This window comes from Pinus tabuliformis, chromosome 4_1, assembly GCF_031772625.1.
Source record: "Pinus tabuliformis cultivar Carrire ecotype Pingquan chromosome 4_1, CPIR1, whole genome shotgun sequence".
Lineage (NCBI taxonomy): Eukaryota > Viridiplantae > Streptophyta > Pinopsida > Pinales > Pinaceae > Pinus > Pinus tabuliformis.
This window is the reverse complement of record NC_142303.1, coordinates 475,575,994-475,592,217: the sequence shown is the minus strand read 5'-3', so window position 1 is coordinate 475,592,217 and position 16,224 is coordinate 475,575,994. Positions and strand designations below refer to the sequence as shown.

General features: G+C 37.7%; 1 protein-coding gene across 1 annotated transcript in view; it reads right to left on the bottom strand.

Annotated features, from left to right (window-relative positions):
• Window positions 1-1,378: 1,378 nt before the first annotated feature.
• The window catches only part of CYP51G1 (CYTOCHROME P450 51G1), a 47,258-nt gene continuing 32,412 nt past the window's right edge, over window positions 1,379-16,224 (bottom strand). Inside the window, exons 2-3 of the mRNA XM_089419926.1 lie at window positions 2,603-3,045; window positions 1,379-2,114 (exon numbers count right to left, since the gene is read on the bottom strand). Coding sequence (XP_089276052.1) covers window positions 1,559-2,114; window positions 2,603-3,045 — 999 coding nt within the window. The 3' untranslated portion in view covers window positions 1,379-1,558. The remainder of the gene's footprint in view (window positions 2,115-2,602; window positions 3,046-16,224) is intronic.

Genomic DNA, 16,224 nt, shown 5'->3' with positions numbered 1-16,224 from the left:
TTCAAATGTCATAAAGGAAATTACAACATCTCTACCATATTAGAGAGTGCTTTGCTCACAATTATTTTAGAAAAGAACGAAATCCTCTTTTCTCAAAATATATATATGGTAACAAAAAAAATAGTATTTACATCTAAACCAATTTATTAAATGAAAAACTCATTACTCAAATACAATATTAAAAAATTATCCCCATTTAATTGAAGTATGTTGTTTTATTGATTATTTAATTTAGGGAAGTCCATCTAAATATGTTAGAATGATTATTATTAATAATTAAATTATTTCTTATCCATAAAATGACTTTTTTTCATGGTTTTTTTTGTTGATTTTAATTGAAATTTGGCAGATTTTTAATTTTTAGAGTAATAAATTCACTTATACATTCAAAAAAAACAAAAATCACCATCTTACTTGAAATTTTATTACATAGTGAAAAACTCTTTCATATATAAATTAAAGTGCACCTTTCTTATCTACAATTTAAGAAAAAAAAAAAAAAAAAAAAATCTTATAATAAATTCAATTAAAATCATAATTATTTTTTAATATTAAATATTAAATTTTTAGTATATGATTTCAAATAAAAACCAATAAACCTTCTCATATTAATTAAAAAACACTAATTCTCATCATTATTCATTCATATAAATATTTTAGTTTAAATATATTCATATAAATATTTTAATTTAAATGTATTCAAAATGGAGATTATGCTCTAAATCTTGTTTAAAAGCACCAGCATGAAAATCTTGCTTTAATACATCTCCACGCCATCAATTATACTTACTACTTGCAAATACTATGTTGAAAAAAATCGCATTAGTATTAAACCCAAGATTACCGAATTTACAAAAAATAAAAATTAATGCATAAAATATGACATCACGTGCATAATGGGAGGAACAAGTTCGGACATCACTTCAGAAACTCGGATAAGAGTACACAGTTCAGTCAATGGAATTCGGATCCGTCTGAGATTCGGACCACAGAAAAGAGAACAGTTCGGATGGGACAGAGAGAAATAATAAAGGGACAGCCAGGAGTAATGAAGAGACATCGAATTTTTTTTCTAGGAATAACAGTTCGGATTTCATGAGATAAGAGTCTCGGTGTTATTATGGAGACCACTGTGTGGTGCTATCTATCATAGTGTTTCGGTGCTGCTACAGTGATCACATTTTGGTGGCATTACATTGAAGTTTAAAAGCAATCATAGGATCACTTTTGATAAAGGGGTTCCTCGAGAATTAAAAGTTGCCATCTTAGTGTTTCACAGAGGAGCATTTGAGTAAGATAACAAAACCAAACAATATAACCACCAACAACCCATCCTTTGTAATCATAGAGAAGTATCTTGAAATCATAGAGAAGTATCTTGAAGATCAATAAAACAATAGATTAATTTTCCTTGGTCAAACCCCTAATAGGAAAAACATGAGGTCTTGGATAACTCGATAATTTAACCTCTGTGCTAACAAAGCAACAAAATTAACAGATCAAACTGCAGAAACTAATCCAGTGAATCCTCATCAAATGCAGACCAAATGGATAAATATCAATCAACAGACAATGGTCGCCTTCTGTAACGAACCATCACCTTATCTTTGACACCAACCACCATGGCATTCCAGTCGATCTCAGGAAATGGGGAGATGAGTTCCAATTCAAAATTCCGAAGTAGGTGAGTCCATATAGCTTTGATCTGAAGGTAGGCAAAAGGTTCACCAAGACAACCATGCCTTCCCCCACCAAAAGAAATGTATGAAAAAGCCCCTCCAACCTTATCTTCTTCACGACCAGGAACAAAGCGATCCGGATCATATGTATCAGGATTCTTAAATATATGCGGTAATCTATTTGCGAACGCTGGAGATGTTGCAACCACGTGTCCTTTAGGTATGACATAGTCCTTCCCATCCTTGGCAGTCACAGTAAAATCCCTGTGATTACTGCGAAGAAGAACAATCAATGGTGGGTGCAACCTTAGGGCCTCTTTAATACACCTATAAAGAACATCCATCTCAGCCAACACATCATGGTCTAGTTTGTTTCCATGGCGCTTCTTCACATCTTTCTGCTCTTCCACGACAGCAGACAGATATTTTTTATGGCTGTTAAGAGGCAAACCATGAGTTGGTTCAGCATCATTTCCGCATATTTTTTCCTACATACTTTGTTCAACTAAATGCACTTCTGAATATAAAACCAGAGAAAAAAAAATAATAATAATAATAATAATAATAATATATGAAAGTAAGCTATGCTGGAATTAATGATGAAGGGCTTGCCCTCTGCAAGACAAACAAATATGCATGTCAGAAAAATAAATTTTAATAGAAGATGTTTAAATGGCAACAAAGCGCATAATAATGAAGAAAACAGCCTCTGAAAGCATAATAATTAAAAAATATTAAAGTTAATTAAAAAATACGAAAGTAAACTATGCTGGAATTAATGATGAAGGACTTGCCCTCTACAGGACAAACAAATATGCATGTCAGAAAAATAAATTTTAATAAAAGATGCTTAAATGGCAAAAAAGCGCATAATAATGAAGAAAACAGCGTCTAAAAAATAATTTTAAAACCAGTAATCTCACCTTAAGAGGTACGCCCCAGTCCAAGTTGATGTGATTGAACTGGTATGTTGGCCAGCAAAAAGAGCAGCTATAAGAAGACCAGTGACCTCACTTTCAGTTGTTGGACGACCATCTTTGTACTTGGAATCTATAAATGATTGTAGCATATCCGATTCCACATTCCCCGACTGCTTCCGACCCTGAATGATCCTAGTAAATATTTCAGCTAGTTTCTTCCGTGCTTTGTCCCGGCGACGATGAGCAGGTATGGGCAGATATGGAAATATCACACTGATTGGGAGCATACCACTGTCAAGGTCATGAAAAAGGGCAGAAACATCCTCAAACAACTGGTCTCTGACTTCCCTCCCAAGAAGACATCTACTGGCAGTTAGGATAATTAGATGTTCCAGCTCATACTTGAGATCAACAACACCCTCTTCTCCCCAATTGGCGAAGTAACTCTGTAGAAAAGAAAAACAGATTTTCCTATGTCAGCCAAAGTAAACATATAGGCTATGGCACAAACATGAAAAAGGACAATAGTCATGAATGCATGTAAGCAGATAATACAGGCGTTCAAACTTCAGACACCTTTTAATTTAGGTTTACATAATGCTTTGAGAAAATGAAGATGAATGCATAGAGCTAGTGAAAAGAGACAGTTAGGTGACTTTCATGTGTGTGCTCAATTTTAGGATGAAAAAGGATATTGCTTTTCAAGTAAGAAATGCATTGACCATTTTAAACCTGAAAATCAGAAATCAGAAACATCACCCTACATAACTCATCAATGAAATGAAATGGAACACTAAGAATATGTAATTGATATCAGTATGATGAACGTATATCCAGAATCGAAGGGTTGAAAATCCAAATATGTTTCCTCAGTTCAATGGGTAATAGGAACCCGGTATTTAAAATGAGTAGCTTCTCACTGCAGCATATTGTATCCTATTATAAATGCTAACTAGTAGACAGGGATTTCAGAAAAGAAATGCCCAATTTACCCTATTTTTATATAAATAATTTATAACTTTCGTAGCATACTGGATGGATAAATACTTCTCCTCTTATGTGTTTTGTAAGCCTGCTTTGAATATGTATCTCTTTACTATTGAATGTTACCAAACTCTGATATGTTTATTTAGATCTTATGATAATAACCGATGTGCTGCCAAGGCTTCGGCACAGAGTAAGGGAGAAGAGTGTCAAAAACGGATCAAGAGAACCCCCAAATTTTAGGGGATGGCACAGGGGCAGATGTCAGATAAAAATATAGAAAATAGTTTAGAAAAACAATATCGAATAATATCAAAAATTGGTAATTTTGTTGTTAGTGAATAATCACGACTTGCGAACAAACACATGCAATATCTAATTACACAATTTGGAGTTCAAATTAGCCAAACATTAATTTTCTTTTTGTTTAACCAAAATGAAAATATAACGATACATCTAAAAATCATCATCTGATATAATAAAAAAGTTCAAGATGATTTTTTTTTTAAATTTGCATATTCTTGTTCTAGGCAATTCTAGATATCTAAAGGAAGTTCGCAACGCAAAGCTGACCAGGCTGTTCATGAGAGGAGGGAGTGCCACCACAGTTGGCCCCCTCTGCCACAACACCAGAAGACTAAAAGTCTCCCGAGTCTCAATAACTTAAGCAGGGTAATTAAGCATGAGGTCCATCCCCAAAGAAAATAACAAACCCCCATCTGAAACAGGTCTTATACGATTGGTTGCCTGAGCACTATGATTATTGATATTTGCACTTTTGGTTGTGTGCCAGAAGGCTAGACTTTATTGTTATTTATGGTTTATGGGATGGACTGTTTTTAGCATTATTGTGCTCGAGTGGCAGTTTTGATCCTTATAGTGCCCTCAGGCGATTTTGACAGTGGAGCTTACTCAGTTTTGAGTTAGCTAGTGTGGTTTTCATGCAGGCCACTTTTCTTGTTTAAAATGCCCAATCTGTACATTATTGTTTAAATTAATTATTGTTTAAATTGCCTCATCTTAGATATGTCATACATTATACAACTAGCCTTGAGGATTAGCTCAATTGGTCGAGTCCCCATCATTAAAGCACCTTTGCTATTGAGAGGTCACAAGTTCAATTCTCTCAACACCCTCAAGGTCAGGCTCCATGGTTGACCCGGCAGGAAGTGATCGCTTCAGGTGAATATGCCTGGTACATATATTCCGTGGACATAGTGGTCACCGATCTCTAAGGTTCATGAACCACATAGAAATAGAAATAACATAATAATAATAATAATCATAATAATAATGCCATACATGGGCGCGGTGGAACACTTGGAATAAGGGAAGATGGCGTTGGCATATTTCTTTAAGGTTTCGAACTGTTGCAGGTATGGAGGCACTGTCGATTGTAATTTTTTCGCCCTAGCTGGTAGCGTTGACTTATGGATCGATGGGTTTTCTCCCCCCTCGGCACTGGTTCAAGGTTATACTCCTTGTGGCTTCTTGTTTGGGGCCTCTGGACTCACTCTTTGTTCCAGTGCATCAATATTGGAGGAGGAGAGTCACAGATATGGCTCTTGTCAATACATACCTAGTCAGACTCCTAGTTGTGTCAGCATTTGTCTGCATATTGAGGGATTGCTCCTTCATGATGAATCGAAAGCCCTGGAGTGGCCGGGACATGGGAGGCTTTATAAGCTCTCATCTGAGTTTTCCTTCCTTCGCACAAACTAGTGGTATCATTTTTGTGGGAGGGATCAAATAACCCTATCAATGTTTTGTCCTCTTGTATATTGTATGCATGTGTTATTGTTCCTCTGTTTTGGTAGTCGATCAAACAAAGGTTTCGATAGATCCCCTGGTGTTCCCTCTATGCACAAGTTTGACTAGGAGAGAGCGGAAGCGGGTCAAAGGATATGGGCCCTATGGGTCAAAAAAACCACATAGCATAGGCAATGGCCTTCCAGGGAGAGAACCAGTTGAAAATCTGAGTCAGGACGAAAATAAATCCTTCCATATTAGTATTAAAAGTATATAGGGGCAGTGAACCCTTTTTTGGATAAACGAGACTAGTAGTATCTATACCTTGAAACGAAATATTGAGAAAAAAATGTTTTTCTTGTTGCATGCCAAATTCTCATTTATGCAGGGATCATATTACAGGACTATACATAGATCCAAGACCTATGTTACGGGGGAGCACCCCCCCCCCCCCCGCTCCCGCTCCCAATCCGCGCTAAGGGCGGGAGCGCGCTCCCTAAAAAAAATTTCGCTCCCTGCGATTTCGGGAGCGTTTTGCCTTTTTTGCATTTTTTTTTGTAGTAATGTTCGAAATGCAGATTTTTTTGAAAGAAACAAATAGTTTTTGAGTGGGGCAGCTTAATGATCAAGTCTAGGCCCTAGTATTGATATGCTATTCATGGTAATGTTAAATTCTTAAAGTAAAAGGATGAAAATGAAGATTAAGGAGAATGTCACTTTTACTTAAATTTTTAACATTACCATGAAATGACTCGGGATGTTTGAGAGTGGTTTCGTCCTCATTGGATTTCATATGGAGAAAGTAGAATTTTAGATTTCATTCAAAATCCAGCAAACTTATCAGTTTTTCAGGATTTCAGGATTGGGAGATTGCAATGTTTCCATTGAATTTTGTCATGTATTAGGGTATGGAACTCGTATTTAATCAAGAGCACCAATCCCTCTATGTACCTTGATGTTAGTGACATTGGTTGTCGAACTCCTCTATCATGACCCTCCTAAAAATGTACGCATCACTCAAACAAAATCTTGATTTGACATGCTATGCTTTTTCTATCTTATGTTAATGCTTAGAGGGTGATATTAATGACAAAGATCCCTATACAGATACAAAGGTAGTGACAAAGATACCTCTGGATATTAATGCTTGGAGGGTGATATTAATGACAAAGATCCTGATTTTGCAACAAGACTAAAAAATTAGACATTTCTCGTAGTGGCAAGAGGCCCAAGCATAAGAAATAGATAATAGATTTACTTCTCTTTTCTAGTTTCTAGTAGCTTTTATAACTATTGACTCTTTAATATTTATTATGATATTTATTTAAACAATATATGACAATTTAAGTTTGAAGTTGGCAATTATAATTCATTAGTAATGAATTATGAATATGATGCTTCATGAAAGTTGAAAGTTGTTTCATTTCATTTCATTTTATAACATTTCATTTCATGCTAGATATTATTTGTTGTAATGGTTACACTTAGTTTAGAAGTACAACTTTGGTGATCAATGATGATAAATGTTATATATTGAATTTTGAAAGCTTGAAACTTTAAGATTGATGAATCATGAGACTCAATATGTTGTATGTTACTATGTTACTAACTTGCGGACGTGGTTGATGAAGATTATAACTTCTAGATGATTGTTGTTATATGGTTCAATCTATGTTTTTTTATGTTTTTTATATCTAATTCATCATTCTACATGTTTTTGTTGACATATATGTATCAAAAATTAAAAATATATATATATATATATTTTAAAAATCGCTCCGGGATTCGCTCCCAAACCGGGAGCTTTTGAAAATGGTCGCTCCCGCTCCCGCTCCCAAGTAACATAGTCCAAGACAATGGCATTTATAAGAATTCATCCATTATCCTGAATCTATGATTGTGCGATGGAACCCCCGGTTTCAAGAGACAAAATGGATCTACTTCATACATGGATGCAACCAAGGGAAAGTCTTCCCTTCCCACTGGTCTACCCCAAATAGCAATGGACCTCAGTTACAAAATAATCATGGTCCCTACATTGTTGAACAAATGGAAAAGGACCCCGTCATGGAAATAAATCACACCAAGGTAAACACTCTCTCCTTTGATCTCAAATCAAAGGTTGTCATTTGTAGATTTGATGGTTTTTTGCCAAAACAAGAGGCTCTTCATCAATGGATCTTAACCCTTTGGACACCAAATTGTGATATATATTTATGCTCTATGGGTTTTTCCATTGTAAAATTTGACACAAAAAGAAATGGACCTAGAACTAAATGATGGCCCATGGTTCTCGGGAATTGTGGGCCTTTTCATTACACCATGGTTTGCGGAATTCGATGCCACCACTATGGTGGTTTCATCTATGTCGGTCTGGGTGAGACTCCCAGATCTTCCACTACCTTTCTAGCATCCAAAGGTCATGGAATATATTGGGAACACACTTGGGAAATTCAACAAGATGGACAATGAAAGGACAGAAAAAGGAATCTTTACTTTCAACGGAATATGTGTGGAGAGGGACCTTAGTAAAGGTCTTCCTGGTCATATACTTTTGAAACAAGAAGATTTATGTTGGATTCAAGTTTTAGAGTATGAGAACACAACTTTTAGATGTCGGGAATGTTTTCATACTAGTCATTTACAGTTCACATGCCCCCAGGCCAAAAAGAACCAAGAAAAGAAGATGACCACAACTAAACAAAAAGGTTGCCAGTGAGCACATCCTCCCTTATCAGAGGTTGAGGAGGAGGATGTTCTAGGAAACCAACCTATACAATTAGAAGTGGAGGCTCAGGTGCATCATGTTTCCCCCACACAGGGGGTGTGCGGACGCAAGGTGATGTATCTCCTATCCGAAACATGGTAGACACTGAAATTCCTATGGATCAGAAATTTAGACTAACGAGACACACATGGAGGATGGTTTGGGGGGCACAAAACGTGTCCATGTATCTAAAAGCTCAAATTCGTACAAGGAACATCTTTCAGAGATAAATGAGTGTTCATTAGTTTTGTTTCCAATTGGTACTAATATGGGGGATTGGCAACAGGTCCAAAAAAAGAAGGGAAAGATTTGTGTTGCGTCATGATATTTCTTTTTCTTTTCTTCATATTTGTTTGATGTTTTTATTACTACATTTGTACACAGTTTATATGTTGGATCATCAAGTCTATCTTGACATGCTTTTGGCATCTTTCTTTTGACTTATGTAAGCCACTTATGGATTTGGGCAAATCCAAGTCGGATGTAGACTTGTGTGTGTATATACAAAATGTATTCTCCTTCTATATTGAATAAAAGTACGAGTTTCTTTTCTACGGTAACAAACAAACAAAAAATGGCATACCTTATACAAAATAAAATTGAAAAATATTTCTTCTCAATTGCAAAAGGAAAACTTGGGCAATGGGATTAGGTGGGGGGTTTTAAAATATAATTGGGATCATTTGTTAAATGTAAGGGAGGGAAATTATTTTATCATTTGTCTTAGGGTCATTGGACATCGTAGAAGACATCTAAGAATCCATTTTAGAATTGGAGGGGTGCCCAAGTGTTCCCTTACATAGATAACACCATTGAGACAATACCCTTGCACAAAGGATGCCCTTGCATACTCCCAAATCCCTACCAATCAAGGATAGTTGAGGATGTTGCTTTGTTTACCTCAGGAAAACCTTTGACTTTGTATCTCTAAGACTCTTATAGATGATATCATGAGGCTCTATGAATCAATGATTGATTGGCTTCACACTTCACATAGGTTTTCTGTCTTTATTTGGAGCACCAAAGGGATTAAGCAAGGTTGTACCCTCTCTCCAAACTTCCTTGGAATTTACATCGATGAAATCGAGTCTTTCACCTAGGAGGAAATGGTTGCCTCCTACACCAAGCTTGAATCGTCATCCTTCTATTTGTTGATGATGTGGTCCATCTACTCTCCTCCCATGAGGAACTTCAAAGATGGATTTATTTCCTAGCTTTTTTGTGGCCTCAAACAAATGAAGATGAACCTTAGCAAAACTAAGCTTACCATTATGGTATTTAATGTATGATTGTATCCAAGAGCGCTTTGGCATAATACTAGTTTTCTGTCAAAAGTAGTGAGATTGAGGTGGCCACCACATATATGTACTTGGGGTTACAATTCATGAGCCTGAAGTTTGCACTGAGGCAAAACTTTGTTCCCTAACTCAACAAGGGTATGGATAACTCTATATACTCAAACATTAGCACTTCCATGTGCATTTTCAAGGTATCTCTTCCAAAATGTATCTTCTCCAATCAATTATTAGGTCCACTACACTTTATGGCCTTAAGATCTAGGGACCTAGCTTACTTCCATGTGACCAGACTAAGGTTAAGAGAATCCAATCACATGTATTGTAGCACATGAATTGCTACAAATAGACAATGCCCTAGGCCATCGATAGCCATGATGCACCTTGAGACTATTTTCAAATTGGTCTCCTTCCTCCACGACATCCTGACTCCAGGAAACTCTACTTCAAGGAGAGGGGTATGCCTTCCTGGCTCTTTGTTCATTGAGGGGGATTGTTGCCACAAGCCCCCCCCCATTGGGAGGAGAAAATGTTGATTCATTGAGGCTTCCTTGTTTCTTCAACCCCCTAGCACTACTATCCATCACCTTCCCCTTTTCAAATACCCTTTGTATGCCCTTAGTCACTTATTGTCCTCCAAGCAAGAGTTGATTAAGGTGGTTAGAGATGACATTTACCACCAGTCAGTGTTTAAAAATTGGTCGGTCTAAACCGGTAACCAGTCAAACCGATTGGTTAGCAAGCCCACCGAGTCAAACCGGCAGAAAAACCCAGTTTGACCCACCATTTCGCCTAAAAATTGCCCTAACCGGTCCTAAACGACCGGTTTAGGACGAAACCAGCCAATTTGTGGTCAAACTGGTCGGTTAGCTGCCATGGCCGCGGAGGACCCACACAACAATGTTTTCCAATTGTTTAGGGTGTTTTGGAGGGAAAGTAAGGGTTCTTTCCCTCCAAAAACACCCTCTCCAAGCCTTTAAAAAAGCCCTTCTCCCTCTCATCTATCTCACATATCTCATTTGGAGTATTTGTGAGTTTGATTGGGAGCTTGGAGAGTGTTGAGTTTTTGCTGGAGTAGTGGAACAATAGAGGGTTTAAGCTAAGAAGTAGTCATCATGCCTCCAAAAGCCAAGGATATTGCATGGGCTCATTGTGATATGATTGATGGCAAAACGATCTGCAAATATTGCTACAAATCTATTGAAGGAGGGGGTATTTACTATTAACAAGTTTAAGCAACACTTGGCTAGGATAGGAGGCCATGTAAAGCCATGTGGAGCACCAAATGAAGTAATAGGGCATATTAGGGCAGAATACCTTCAGAAGTTTGAGGCTCAAGTCACTGAACCAATAGAGAAGTTTGTGGCTCAAGCAGTTGCTAAGTTTGGGAGTCGAGACTCAACCGAGTTTGATCACGATGACTCATGAGAAGTTTCAAGTGATAAGTTGATCACTATTATCATATATGTAGACTTGTAGTAGGCCACTGGCCCTATAGTTTGTAGGCTTTGTTTTTGCACTCTAGAGGCCATTTAGAGCCTCATTGCTTATGTATTTTTTCGTGATATGTATTGCACTCTGTACCATTTTGATATATTCAACTTTACATGTTATATAAATGAGCAATCTTTGCATATTTTGTCTCTATTGGCTTGGAATCACGGTTTTAAATCTTAAAAATAGTTTTTTTCATTAAAAATTAATTATTTAATGTATTTTTTAATACCAGTTCATTTAGACCTGACCAGTCCCGGTTCGACCGGTTTCAAAACCCGGTTCATTAGGTGGACCGGTACAATCACCGGTTCCGGTTTCTAAAACATTGCCACCAGTACATCAAATTTGATTCCCCCCTCCACACCCCAAGGACCTTATAGATCTAAAAGTGGCATTCTACTTCTAGTGCCTCATACATACAAGGGACATTCTTTTTACCAAGTATACTTGAAGGCATTAGATCATCACATTCTAACTGGGATAGATCGTCACCTTCTATAATCAATGAAGATTTGTCAATGTCACCTACAAGAGATTGATTTGGAGGAGCACCGCATCTTCCAATGTCCCATTTATTATGAGATAATAGGGATATTCCATAACCTCTACCTAGACTTTGAAGCTCCCCTCACTTCCTTCTTCCACTATCCACACAAAAGACATATAACACTTTTCATGAAGAAAGCGTTGAGATAAAACAGACAAATCTTATAAAAACTTTCTAGGATAGGCCCTACCAGGTTGATCACTTCCTTTCTTCCCTCTATCTAGATGGTTGGTAGTAGCAAGTATATAGACCCGCCTCCCCCAAAAATTTAAGAGATCTCATTTTCAACACAGTTCAGTTGCACCCGCCTCCTCCAAGAAACCAACCTTCCATCATCAAGGAGTGTTAGCGAAGTCTTGGTGGATCTACCCTGACCTTGACCGAGGCTTACACAATGAAGACTTCTCAAATCTGGAATCTCTCATGAGAAAATCATTGAGTAGTGTCTTGGTTTTTCCTTTGTGCTTGGTGATTCAGTTGAGGCATCTTCATCTACCTGCTCTACCTCCACTGCTGTTAATATTGTGATATTGATGGCATCCTCTTTTGATGGGGATGGATATGCATCCATGTTGTATATGCATATGCATTTGGTTATTTTCTCTTATTCAGTAACTTAGTTTAGTTTGTTTTATATTTCAGCATCTAGGAGTTGATTCCACACTCCCCTTGTGTGTCAATCTCAGATTGTACTTTTGATTCCCATTAACCTACATTTACAGTCATTCATGGGCACTTTTCTATTGGTAGAACAAGTGGCCAACAAGTTTATGCAGGAGATGATTTCTATTTGCATTCCCATCTCTTGGTAAGGCAACTAAACTAATTTCAGTTAGATCAGAGGAGTGTTGTAGCAGGAATTTGATCAATTAACAGTATGGACAGAAGAGTAGGATGATCGTATCAGAAATACAAGCAGATGTAACAAGCATGACATGCTGGTTGCATCACCCCGAATCAGGTGATTGGGGCATACAATCCCTCAAGGTATGCACAATCCTTGCTCTCCACCCTGCCATTGTCCAAGGAACCATCTGGTGACAGGGAAGGACACCCGTCACACGCGAATATTAATGGGTTTTATTGATTGTTGGAAGCATCTCCAATTCATTATGGTTGTAGGTATTATGGTCTGTTGCGCCCGAGTGGTTTCCAGAGAATTCATTTCCCATTCCTTGCAATGGAGGGCAAGGACTACAGCAGGAGTTACACAGGGCAGTCTCATGCTTCCAGTTTATTGTCATTACAACTCCACTCTGTTGTCTATTCCATTCCTGTGTAATACTGGTTTATGCAAACCCTTCCCCTCTGGATTACTCTACTCTGTTTTCGATAGGAATCCCACATGAATTCATCTGCAGGTCTTTGGCCTATTTTCCTGGCATCGTCTATTTTGTGCATCCAACATATTATGAGGGTAGAAAGGTAATAACAAAAGGGATCCACACCATATGCCTCTCACTCGTGCTCAACACGAAGTAGAGTCCTCTAAGGCAATTCTTCACAAGTGACCCTTCCAGCCATCAAGGAGACAATAGGGTCCACTGTAGAAGAAGCATGACTAGAGAGAAGTTTCCAGCGGCCGTTTCTGAGGAGACAGAGCCATCGGTACCTGACACCAACACCTCCAAAACCCATGACACCAAGTATTTCAGAACCCTGGACTTATACTGGCAAGTAAAGACCATCATGAGCAAGCTTCGGATCGAGAGAAATGAGGAGTATCAAGCTATACTATTCCAGTTGGATGAGCTTCACCTACAGAGTAAGGAAGTGGGTCGCAAAGTCACTGCTCAGGCATCCAAATTGATGGATATCGAACCCCTGACATTCGCAGCTGCTTATGTTCAGGTTAGTGACTCTGAGGATACTACTTGCTTAAGTTCTGTCATGTGCTAGTTAGTTTTTTTAGGTAGTTTTCTTTTATTGGGAAGCACTGCTTACCCCACTGTTAGCTACAGGCATATAGGATATTTAAGTTTAAGAGATGATCCACCTAGTTTTCTACTCTTATGTTATAAATTTTGGACTGATAATGTACTTTCTAGTTTTTGTCAGTTAATACAGAAACTCCAGCTAACTTACAAAATAAAAAATGAAAAAAACATGCTGGTTGTATCAGATATTGTGTTGCATCATTAACAAGCAGAATCGATGACTAAGTCGGCCCATCTCACACAAACCAGGACTTTCCACAATGTGCCATGCATCATGATTAGCATGGACACACACACACACCCAAACATATGCGTTAGTCTGTTCTATCTGCAGACCAAGTGGCCAACATGTTTATCCAAGAGATGATTTATATTGCATTCCCATCTGCTGGATAAGGAAGCTAAATTAAGTTCAGTTAGATAAGAGTGTTACAGTGGGAATTTGATCAATTGACAATATGGACAGAACAGCAGGATGACTGTATCAGAGATACTTGCAGATGCAACAAGCATAACATGCCGGTTGCATCAGATAGTGCGTTGCATCATTAACAAGCAGAATTGATGAGTAAGTTGGCCAATCTCAACACAAAATCAGGACTTTCCCCATTGTGCCATGCATCATGATTAGTGCGCACACACACACACCCAAACATATACATTAGTCTCTTCTATGCGCAGACCAAGTGGCCAACAATTTTATCTAGGAGATGATTTCTATTTGCATCACCAGCTCTTCGATAAGGCAGCTAAATTAAGTTCAGTTAGAGAAGAAGAGTGTTGCAGCAGGAATTTGATCAAATGACAATATGGACAGAACAGCAGGACAACTGTATGAGTAATACTGGCAGATGCAACAAGCATAAGATGCTGGTTGCACCAGATATTGTGTTGATGAGTAAGCGTGACAATCTCAGCACAAACCAGGACTTACCCCAATGTGCCACACATCATGACCAGCCAGGACATGATTTCTCTTTGCATTCCCATCTCTTAGATAAGGCAGCTAAACTAAGTTCAGTAAGATAAGAGGAGCAATATGGACAGAACAGCAAGACAATTTTATCACAAATACAGGCAGATGCAACAAGCATAACATGCTGGTTGCATCATTAACAAGCAGAATTAATGAGCAAGTTGACCAATCTCAGCAGAAACAAGGACTTCCCCAAAGTGCTAGGCATCGAGATTAGCAATCAATACTAAATACTATCATTATGAAGAGCAGTAGCAAATGGCTGCAACTAATTAGCCAACTTTGTCATTCAATTGGCAATCAGATTGTACTTACTTCATGAGAGCTATATGCCTATCAAGACAAACTGATCAAATTTTCCTCTTATATTTTTCCATAGCCAACCAATAAACATTTTTCCCAATATATCTCTAAATGTTATCAGAACTGATCCGAGGACCCCCACAAGAACAGGATTGAAAAACCAGTGCACTAGATATGCAAATTTTAACATAAATATATACATTCAAATATATCAAATGAAAATTCAAACCATCAATGGTTAGACAGTAAATATGCAATGTTTGTTCATGTATATAGCTAAGATGCACGAAAGCAGTAAACAGGTACAAGTTTCTGAAACAGGTACCAGCTGGAAACATGACTCCAAAATTCTGGAAACGAGACACTATATATATATATATATATATTTAAAACTTTGAAAGAAAGAATTATGAATAAATGGGCAAGAACATTTAAATATCAAACATAACAAGAAGTCACAATTTACTAGCAAACCCATCTTTATAGTATTTTTCATAGATGACTACATTATGCAAGTAGCAATATCCAAAAACAACCTTTATATATGAGGCTACAACGCTACATGTATTGAACATTGAAATAAAACATGAGCAGAGCTGCTAAATCCTAATAGTCATCATCCTCACCTTCATCTTTATCAAGAAAAAAATAGAACAAGACGCGCATTCAACAGTTAATCATGGAGTGGAAAAAGTATTTCCAATTTCACTTCCAAGTCCCTCAAGATTCAGTGCAAGTCAAGGGATTCTAGATCCAAATCCCAATCTCTATAAGGCCCATTATTATATTATAGACCCCTAAGAGATGCAAAGCAAAAGCTGGAATGCACATACACAAGATCTTCAACCTTTTGCAAACCCAACCTGATGTGCTTCCTGAATGAATAAAGCTGTAGTTGCTTCAATTCCTTCTGCTGATGAATACCTTGTCACTTGTGTAAGCATACAAGTGACAAGGGTTTGCAAATGTGCCATTTGCTCCATAATGAATCCACCATCTAATTGGCCCCATTGTCCTCCTCCCATCCATCACTGATATGTCTGAATATTCATCCAAACCAACAACAAAACTAGCCATTTCTCCCTTCAGCTCCATGTGTAGATGAGCTGGAAATATTCTCACAAGTGTTTTCTTCACTCCATTGACCACCTCCGTATCTTGATGTGGTGCTTTCCTCTTCCCATTGCTTTCAACAATGAGGTCTTCACCATAAATTCTTCGGTTCTGGGCATGTGTTAAAGTGTGCAATGGAGTGTTGAATTGGTTCCACCTCTCAACAGTGATTTTCCTCACAAAATCAGCGAAATGAGCATCAACACATAAAAGATGAGGAGAATCCTATGAACTGATTTCCACAATTTTCTCGACCATCGTATCCATGCCATCATTGGCCTCTCCCAAAAAAGGTTTGTTTGTGTCGGAACTTTAAAGAAGCTAAAATGCAAGTGTTGTGAACTTGAGAAAGAAACATATCTTGCTCCTCCAATCCACCCCAATATACGATTGTGCACTATAGTTCCCTATCCTGAATCTGTTTGTCTCCAGTGAACCCAAAATTAACTCTACACCA